This window comes from Lepus europaeus, chromosome 8 (assembly GCF_033115175.1).
Source record: "Lepus europaeus isolate LE1 chromosome 8, mLepTim1.pri, whole genome shotgun sequence".
In the NCBI taxonomy this organism is placed as follows: Eukaryota; Metazoa; Chordata; class Mammalia; order Lagomorpha; family Leporidae; genus Lepus; species Lepus europaeus.
In genome coordinates, this window is record NC_084834.1 from 2,773,656 (window position 1) to 2,784,468 (window position 10,813).

Below are 10,813 nucleotides of genomic sequence, written 5' to 3' on the forward strand. Positions count from 1 at the left end.
TCTTAGAAATTGACTTATAAAAGCCAAAGACCCTTTGTTGACACAGGTGGTTAAGGACGGTGTTTAGTGCCATTGTGTTTCTAATATATCCTGGTATCAACATGTGGCCTTGGGGACACATGGACACAAAGTTTGTGGATCCACAGTCAACCTGGCTCCCTCTGACACCAGGTAGACTTCCTGGAGTCAGACTTTCCCAGCCCTAACTTGGTGACAAAGGTTGAGAAGACAAATAACCTCAGGATGACACTTCTTTTTAAAAAAAAAAAAAAGATTTATTTATTTATATGAAAGTCAGAGTTAGAGAGAGAGAGAGAGAGAGAGAGAGAGAGAGTGTTTTCATCAGCTTGTTCCGTCCCTAGATGACTGCAACAGCCATGGATCAGGTAGACACCAGGAGAGAGGAGGTTCATCCAGTTCTCCCACAGGGGTTGTAGAGGTCCAAATACTTGGGCCATCGCTGAACGTGTTCGGCACCAAGGAGACCGTCACCATGAAGTTCAACCCCTTCATGACCTCGGACCTCAGCAAGAACCGCAAACACCACCTGAGTGCGCCATCGCATATGTGCGGGAAGATCCTGTCGTCCCCGCTGTCCAAGGAGCTGCGGCAGAAGTACAATGTCCGCTCCATGCCCATCCGCAAGGACGACGAGGTCCAGGTGGTCTGAGGACCTACAAAGGTCAGCAGATTGGCAAGGTGGTGCAGGTGTACAGAAAGAAATACGTCATACAGCAATAAAAAAAAAAAAAAACAATGAAATCCAGTCATTCACAACAAAATGGAAGAATCTGGAACACAGCATGCTGAGCGAAATAAGCCAGTCGCAAAGGAAGAAATATCATATGTTCTCCCTGATCAGTGACAACTAACCGAGCACCAAAGAGAAAACCTGTTGAAGTGAAATGGACACTATGAGAAACAATGGCTTGATCAACCCTTATCCTGAAAATTGATGAAAAACTTAATACTTATCCCTTTTAGTATTTTTTTTTGTTCTACTTAATACTATTGGTTGAACTCTGTAATTAACACACAATTATTCTTAGGTGTTTAAAGTTAACTGAAAAGTGATCTCTGTTAAATATAAGAGTGGGGATAAGAGAGGGAGGAGATGTACAATTTGGGACATGCTCAAGCTGACTTGCCCCAAGTGGTGGAGGGAGATATGTGCCAGGGGATTCCAATACAATCCCATCAAGGTTGCATGTACCAAGGCCATCTCACTAGTCCAAGTTATCAATTTCAGTTCACAATTGATCATAATGATAGACCTAGGCATGCAGGGAGTGACCAATGAGTCATAGTTCTCTTCCTTTTCCCTGCGTTCCTGTGGGCAGTGTAGAAAGACTGAGATTTAGGAATCAGTTTTTCTGAAAGGATTTTTGGATGACGGTTCTGGGTCTTCAAGGGTGAAAGACATTTCTGGTCTAAAACAAACGTCCAGCTCTGCTATGGGAAGCTCCTATCAGCAACCCTTGAAGATGTTTCTTGTAGCTCAGTGCTGTTGTGGCCATGTCTCCAATGCCTCTTTGGAACTTCAGCCATGGTTTCAGTTATTTCTTACCAGGAAGCTAAAATTGGAAAATTGCTGAGGCCCTTGGAAGATTTGAACAGGCTAACTTGTCCTCAAGTTGTTACTCATTCAGCAGATACTTTTGAGAAAGTATAGTAGAAGGAGCAAGAGTTAGCTTTATGTAGCTAGTGAGAAATGTCTCTCACTCTTAGACCTAAGAGACAAAGGGATCACCTAAACAAGACTAGTGTCTGCTAATACTAACTGATAGAATAAAAAACAAAGAAAAGGATCCAACATGGGAAGTAGGATACACACAGCAGACTCATAGAATGGCAGACGTCCTAAACAGCACTCTGGCCTCAGAATCAGCCCTTAAGGCATTCGGATCTGGCTGAAGAGCCCATGAGAGTATTTTAGGCATGGAAAGCCAAGACACTCTGGAAAAAAATAAAAATAAAAAAAAAAACCTAAATGAAAGATCTCAGTGAGTGAGATTCCAGTGGAAAGAACAGGCCATCAAAGAAGAAGGTACTTTTCTCTGAAGGGAGGAGAGAACTTCCACTTTGACTATGGCCTTGTGGAAATAAGATCAACATCGGCAAGCTCAGGGGGCTTCCATCACCTTGGCAACTCATGACTAGAGCCTGGGGAGATTGTTGATGCCTTAAACAAGAGTGTCAATTTGTTAAGTCAACAACAGGAGTCACTGTGCACTTACTCCTCATGTAGGATCTCTGTCCTTAATGTGTAGTTCAATGTGAATTAATGCTATGAGTATTGCTCAAACAGTATTTTGCACTTTGTGTTCTGTGTGGGGGCAAACTGATGAAATCTTTACTTAATACATACTAAATTAATATTCTGTATATAAAGATAATTGAAAATGAATCTTGATGTGAATGGAATGGGAGAGGGAGAAAGAGATGGGAGGGTTGCGGGTGGGAGCGAAGTTGTGGGGGGAAGCCATTGTAATCCATAAGATGTACTTTGGAAATTTATATTTATAAATAAAACCAAAAAAAAAAAAAAAGACGTGGAGCAGCTGGGAGTTTAACCAGCACCCATTTTGGATGCTGACGTTGAAGATGGCGACTTTTCCCGTTACACCACAATCACAGCTCCAGGGTAGAAACTCTTATAAAAACAAATTCCCCTAAGTCCTTGGCACATTCTGGCAAACATTGTGATGATGTTTCTTGAGTTCCCGATCCTGGGAATTTTTTTAATTTGACAAGATTTATTTGCAAGTTTCTTAAAAGGGGCATAGGTGGCAGCCCTGTTTAATTCTCTAAAAGACACCTATGGCTGGAGGCTCTAGGCAGCAAGAGGTCAAAGCTAGCAGTCAACAAAAAGGTCAGAAAGAGCACTTTACTTTTTGGTGGCGAAAGGTCAAAAGGACAGACAGTTTTCTCTAATTGTAAGGCCTTAAAAGTTAGAGGCATCTCTGCTATATCCTAACACATTCACTGATTGAAACATAGGAAATAGCAGCTGAGTTTGCCCAAAAATAAATTTTTCCATTGGGGAATTCCATCCCTATGATATTCAGCATCAGCTTCTATGGTGTGTTCATACACAGAAGAGGAGAGAAATAAAAATTATTTTTAAAGATTTTATTTATTTAAAGGCAGAGTGACAGAGAGAGAGGGAGAAACAGAGACAAAGAGATATTTCATCCACTGGTTCACTTCATAAATGGTAAAGAAGGCTGAGGGTAGGCCAGGCAGAAGGCCAGAGCCTGAAATTCCATCTGGGTCTCCCATGTGGGTGGTAAGGCCCCAAGTACCTGGGCCATCTTCCACTGCTTTCTCTGGTCCATTAACAAGGAGCTGGACTGGAAGTGGAGCAGCGAGGGTTTGAATTAGCATTCCCACATGGGATGCTAGCTTTGCAGATTGTGGCTTAATCCACTGCACCACAATGGCGGCCTCAACATAAACTCTTTAAAACATGCAATCTTTAAGAATAAATTGGGCTGGCGCCATGGCTCACTAGACTAATCCTCTGCCTGCAGCACCGGCACCCCGGGTTATAGTCCCAGTTGGGGTGACAGATACTGTCCCGGTTGCCCTTCTTCCAGTCCAGCTATCTGCTGTGGCCCGGGAAGGCAGTGGAGGATGGCCCAAGTCCTTGGGCCCTGCACCTACATGAGAGACCAGGAGAATCACCTGGTTCCTGGCTTCGGATCAGTGCGGTGCGCCAGCCACAATGCGCTGGCCGTAGCGGCCAACTTGGGGGTGAACCAACGGAAGGAAGACCTTTCTCTCTGTCTCTCTCTCACTGTCTAACTCTGCCTGTCAAAAAAAAAAAAAAAAAAACTACATCTCCTCCCTCTCTTTTTCCATTCTTATATTTAAGCAGGATCACTTTTCAGTTAAAATTTAAACACCTAAGAATAATTGTGTATTAATTACAGAGTTCAACCACTAGTACTAGAACGAAAAAAAAATACTAAAATGGATAAAGTATTCCATTCCAATACAATCCCATCAAGGTGGCACATACCAATGCCATCTCATTAGTCCATGTGATCAATTTCAGTTCACAATTAATCACACTGATATGTCTAAGAGTCAAAGGGATCACACAAAGAAGACTAGTGTCTGCTAATACTAACTGATAAAATCAAAAAGGGAAAAAACGATCCAACATGGGAAGTGGGAGACACAGCAGACTCATAGAATGGCAGATGTCCTAAATAGCACTCTGGCCTCAGAATCAGCTTTATTTGTTTCTGGAAATTATGGTTCTCACAGAATCCCATTGTCATTAAATAATACAACTGGTGTTTCATATCTACACAGTCATGCGCCAACTAATTGCATTTTAGTCAGTGATGGACCACATATATATTAGCTGTCCTATAAGATTAAAACCGAACTAAGAATTTCCTTTAGCCCAGTGATATTGTAATCATCATAAGGCCATAGGGCAGCATGTTACTAGCATGTTCATAATGATGCTCGTATAAACATACCTACTGCCACTGCCAGTCATGTAAAAGTGTAGCACATACAATTATGTACAGCATTTAATGACTTATAATGATAATAAGTGGCTATGTTAGTTTATGTAATTACTGTAGTTTTATCATTATTTTAGCATGTATGCCTTATACTCGTATAAAATACAAGGCAGTAAAACATGCCATGTTATGCAACAGCAGCCTCCTACTCTCCTATTTGCCTTATCTCTTGATTGCATGAAGAGGGTGTATCCTGTGATTCTAAGTCATTTTGTGATGCTTGCACAGTGATGGAACCACTTCGCAACACATTTCTCAGAATGGGTTTGCACAGCTAATTGTTTCACATTGTACTTAATCCTGAAACCAAACACACAGAAAATTCAAATTTTCTTATAATCAGAGAAGTACCAATACAGTTGTGTATATTACTTTGATCTAATTATGTGTAGTGTTAGTGAGGACATGGGAAAAGTACACAAAATCATAAAATAAAGTCTATCACCATCTATTGAAATAATTCAATTCCACATGTCCATTTAAAATAATGGAATAGTTCTAAGTGCCGCTGAAAAGGAACATACTCAGGATCACTTGCGTACTTTAAAATGCAAGGTTTAAATAGAATGCATTGTATTATGCTTTTTGTTACAAACAATTCTGCATATGTCCACAGAAAGCATATCATAGAATACAAACAAAATAATGAAAAATATGTTTTGGGGGGTACCAGGATGAGGGCAAAGGAAAATGAGACTGTCACATGCTTCTTTATATGAGCATTTTAGTATTTGAAATTTTAAACAGATATCATCTATGGTCATATTGAAAAAAAAGGAAAGAAACTTGGAGGATACATATTTGTGGGATGACAGATGTGGTTTATTTTCTAATATTCCTTTAATTACAAGCTACTGTAATGAAAATGAAAAAAATTAATAAAGAAACATGGTAAAGAAAAGTAAAAATTGATTGGCTCTCTGCTACTTTCTTTGGCTGTATGATTACATTATATTTGCTATTATTTTTCCTGGTCCTGATGCTGGCTGGAGAGAACGTGTCCTACATTCTCAATGTTAGAGACTGTGTACAAGAAACTGTGTTATGGTCTCTACTCCATCAGTAGAGAGGCAAGCGAAGTGGGGAGTGACACTCTTCGAAGGCAGAGGGAAGGGCCATGATCTAGAGGGGGGTGGGAGCCTCTGGCAACTGCAACGAGGAATCCCTGTCAAGTTCCTTCTAGAGAGTTGGTGTGGAAATTCACAGATGACATTGTTTCCTCTTGTAATTGTTCCTATTTATTTATTTGAATGACAGAGTTACAGAGAGGTAGAGGCAGAGAGAGAGAGAGAGAGAGAGAGAGAGAGAGAGAGAGAGAGGTGTTTCATCTGCTGGTTCACTCCCCAAATGGCTGCGATGGCCAGAGGTGTGCCCACCCAAAGCCAGGAGTCTGGAGCATCCTCGGTGTCTCCTCCATGGGTGCAGGGATCCAAGAACACAAGCATCTTCTGCTGCTTTCCCAGGCACATTAGCAGGGAGCAACTGGGTCTTGAACCAGCGCCCATATGGGATGCCAGGACTGCAAGTGGTGGGTTTACTCACTGTGCCACAGTGCCGGCCCCATCTCTTGTAACTTTTCTTAAAATACCCTCTTACTCTCCCCATGCAAAAATTAAATTCTAATTGTAAATCTACTAAAATTTGTCTTGATTTTCTCTTATTAACCATCAAAGGATTAGTTCTGTACTGAAAAACTGGCTGTATAGCATATCAGAAGGGTTGTTCTGTTGGTTTGCTACTTGATATGATACGATTTTCAAAGGAGACATTAATAATTATAAATGTCCATGTCACAGAATACATGATTTTTTAGGATATACTGTAAGAACACATGTATAGTGAAAATACATAACCTAGTGCAATTATTGTGGGAGTTTAGTACAGAGAATTTTCTGGAGCTATATACAATTGAAAGAATGCCGTCTATTTTATGGTCTTGATTATGCTAAAAAGTTTCCAAAATACTTTTATTATATACAGTTCTAATTTTTTTATTTCTTTTACCCTTTCTTATTGATGTGGCTTATAGATAAAGTAACAATTTGTCTCTAATTCTGATCCTTAGAAATAGACAATCAACCCATCCATGTGATCACAACCAATCAATGTCTCTTTCGTGACACCAGGAAGACTTGTAGATGTCCTCACTGAGATGAGAACTGGGACATCTCTTAGAGCATCAATTCACTAATGTTTATGATCTAACATATTCATAATAAAGATATGAAGAGTCTATCCTATGACTCAATAAGCCTTTGCATTTACATTTTATTTATTTATTTATTTTTTGACAGGCAGAGTGGACAGTGAGAGAGAGAGAGACAGAGAGAAAGGTCTTCCTTTTCTGTTGGTTCACCCCCCAGTGGCCACTGCGGCTGACACACCACACTGATCCGAAGCCAGGAGCCAGGTGCTTCTCCTGGTCTCCATGGGGTGCAGGGCCCAAGCACCCAGGCCATCCTCCACTGCACTCCCGGGCCACAGCAGAGAGCTGGACAGGAAGAGGAGCGACCGGGACAGAATCCGGCGCCCGGACCAGGACTAGAACCCGGTGTGCCGGCGCCGCAGGCAGAGGATTAGCCTAGTGAGCCGCGGCACCAGTGTATTGTTACATTTCAAGAAATTAGTCCAGGATGTCCTATTGCAAAAGAACTAACTCCTTGTCCATGCACTTAAATTCTTATTTTGGTACACCCATTAGCTTTTATATGTGTTCATTGCACTTCTTAAAACGCTTTAAATTTTGATTATATTTGTTTATCCTTCATCATTTATGAGCCCCTAAAAATCATCTCCTGAATTCTAGAATCATTACAAGGTAGGATTTGAGTATAAATATTTCTAAATTCTGAAGTCTACCCAGTTAAGAACTGCTGAAAATTAATCCCTCTTATTACTTTCATGTCATATTTCTCTTCGTTGTTTTAAAAATATCATTTATAAAGGAAAGCTACAAAAATTTTGTGTGTAATTCCATGACCCAACTATATGATTTTTTTTTATTTACTTTGCTATGAGCTTCTGGAAATAAAAATCATTTATTATTTATCTGGATCACCATCTCCCAACAATGAAATGTGGTTAAGAACAAACACATGAATGTGAGAGTTTTCTTAGAACCTTATTATTTAATTGATCTGGGCTCTTTTTATTGGAGTCATGGTAAATCCGTGAAGAATAGAACACGCAAAATGAAATCTCTCACTGCTGATATTGCAGTCCTTATTTAAATCTGATGTGTGCCATCTTTCCCACAGTCCAATTGGAGGAAACACTTAATTCCAGTTCTTGATATTTTCTTCAATTTTCTCCATTTTCTAGTCTGCCACACTGTACTCTCCACTCATTCTTTCTCAAGAAAAGCAGGATGAGTGTTGTGTCATTTTAAGTTTGGTACCAAAAAACCTGGTACCTCACTTATTCCATTCTGTGTAGCTGCCTGCCTGCAGAGAGTGGGTTGTATGATTTGCTCCCAACAAAAAGAGGCTTAGAAGTCAAGGTCCTGTCTAATTGGGAGATGCCTGGGGGCTCTCAGTAGGACTGTGTCGGGGTGGGTCGTCTGCTTTATGCTACAGTTCACTATGAGGATCCCATAATTGTCTCATGTCCAGTATTGCCTGTGCTATTTTGATCTCACTTTTGTTATATTCTTTAGTGTTTTAGATTGCACAGGGAAAGGACCTCAGCAGGAGAGCTCTGCACTTTGGGGAAGATCAGTTCAAATCAGAGGTGAAGTATCAGTAACTTATGTGTGGATCAAGAAATCGTGAAATGTGAGGGGAGAGTTGCATGAACCAAAGTCCTTTGGCATAACTGAGGCTCTGGTCATGCCAAAGGAAAGGACTTTAACCAATGCTCTCACTGAACCAAGGAAAGCAAGGAAGATGGATCATCACAGTGAGAGCTGCAGTGGCTGTTGTTTGCCCTGGAAGGGTCACCGTGGCCTGTGCTGTGCCAAGCGGCTGTTTTCTCTTTTGCAAGGTTGGCTTTTAACTGCTACACCCTTCAACTTTAGGCTTCAAGCCAGTGAGCCACATAGGATTTGATGTTGGCAATGACCCACACTGTGGCTCTCTCTCTATATATAAATTGGTATTTATTTCATAAAGAGAAAGCTAAATTTAATAAAGACAAACACCAGGAGGTCAAAAATTAGGCCTGAGGTCCCACAATGCAGGCTGCACAACTTCACCTAAAATTAAACAAGTATAGACAATTGTGTCTCATAGGCAAGCATGAGATTAGAGTTTTTGTATATATAAATGTATACATATATATATATGTATATATTAATACTCCCCTCTATAATTAGCCATGTCTATAGGATGGGATATTGATCACCAAAGCACCTGATTTCTTCCTGAGCAAGTATGCACTGGCAAAGATCTGGATTCTAATTGCCAATTCCAGGCCAACATATAGGCAGAGTGAGATGGCCCATGGCACACTGTGATTTGTATTCAGTGATAAGAGGAAACATTATGGGAAATGAATGAATTTGTGTTTCCGAGGCTTGTTCACAATCTCAAAATGTACCCCTTAAGACATGGCCTGTAGTTAACGGGGTTTTTCAATGACTAATTGTATAATTTATCATGATAAATTTGGAGTTTCTTTTTTAAAATTTTATTTAAAATATACAAATTTCATGCATTTCATATATACAAATTTAGGGAGACTCATATTGAACATGCAAGTTAAGAATTTTGAATATAACCAAAAGAAAATGAAATATATCTCAATTAAGGCCCAATGACTAGAACCACTTCCCTTTAAACTTTTAAACTTTAAATAGCAGAAATGGTTGCAATGCAGTCTGAGTGCTAGCCCTCACTTCTGCTCTCTTATAAAATGTGTATGGATTCTGGATAAGCAGCATAAACTGCTAGCATACTAATCATGCCAAAATCAAATTTGTCTTCTGTATCTTGCATTATTCAGATACCACTGAGTCTCTACCATGATCATTAAGCACTGGGTCCTGAAAACACACTTTCATATCACTTAGGCAGCAGCCACACAAAAAGAACACAGAGATACTGAGTAGGCCCTTGACCAACGGCTATCATGGCAGTTGATCTGTCCACTTCCCATATTGGAATGTCTGAAACTGAGTCCTGGCTTCATTCCTGATATCAGCTTCCTGCCATTGCATGGCGACAAGTTATTGCTCGAGTAATGGGTCCCTATCATCTATGTGAGAGACCTAGATTGTACGCTCAGCTTCTGGTTTCAGACCCAGCAGTTGTAGGCATCTGGGAAGTGAACCAGCAGGTGGGAACCTTCTCTCTCTCTCTCTCTCTCTGTCTCTTTGACCCTCAAATAAATTAAACAATATTTCCAAAAAGAAGAAACTTATACTCAAGCAGTGATTAACCTTCTTGATGACATAGAATTTATCAATACGCTAGAGAGTCAACACTTTTGTAAGCTTCAGGCCAGTATGGAAAGAGTGTTTATCTTTGGACCTAAAATCATTTGGGGTTTAATTCTCAGGATAATTTAATCTTGACTTGAGATCCTCCATGAGCATTTGATAAAGGGAGCTAATTAATTCTGATGTGAGATAGCTTACTTTTTAGTAGATTGTATTGGAGTGTCTTCTTGAAGTTGTTTGATCTCATTGAAGTGTTTGATAGCTTCTATTGAATATTATTTCTAGAAGAAAAATCAAAATGGGAAGTGGAAAAGTAAATAAGGTTTCAACCTTGGGGATAAAGGGGCCTTGCAACTAACTTAATTAATGTTTTATTATAACCTATTTCAGGCCCTTATGTTTTCCAAAAACCTTTATAAAGAATCATTTCATTATTTGGGGTATTTTCCTTCTCTTTCCCAATAGACTGAATCATCCTTTTGATCAGAGCCTTCATGCTTGTACAGAGTGATTTGAAAACTGCAAGAATCTTGCCCTTTTTAAGGGATATTTATCCTTTATTTCTCATAATTACTTCCAAGGAGAGAGAACTATCAGCAAAGGATTTTTGGATTCTGTTTGTCCTTTTGGGGACTGACTTGCCTCCTGAGTGTGAATGATAAAATTTCACATCAAAGATAGATCAGATACTCTCTTAGGGGGATCTGTCTGTCTGCAGAGAGCATGTTATTTGTGTTGCTTTTGGACTTAAATCAAACTTAGCACTAAAGGGGCCCAACTCTTTGGCAAAAGATGCCCAGTGTTTCATGTGACAGCTGGAAAAATCTATGACTGACAGTTAGTGTTAGCAAGCCCATTCATCTTTTTAAATTTGAGAGACAGAAAAAGACAG

General features: G+C 39.9%; 1 protein-coding gene across 1 annotated transcript; it reads left to right on the plus strand.

The window, feature by feature from the left end:
- The first annotated feature begins 362 nt into the window (after positions 1-362).
- LOC133765806 (large ribosomal subunit protein uL24-like) lies at positions 363-741 on the plus strand. The gene is given in 2 exon segments (XM_062199335.1): positions 363-671; positions 674-741. Coding segments are annotated over 2 exon segments (246 nt in total). The 5' UTR covers positions 363-493.
- The last annotated feature ends 10,072 nt before the right edge of the window (positions 742-10,813 follow it).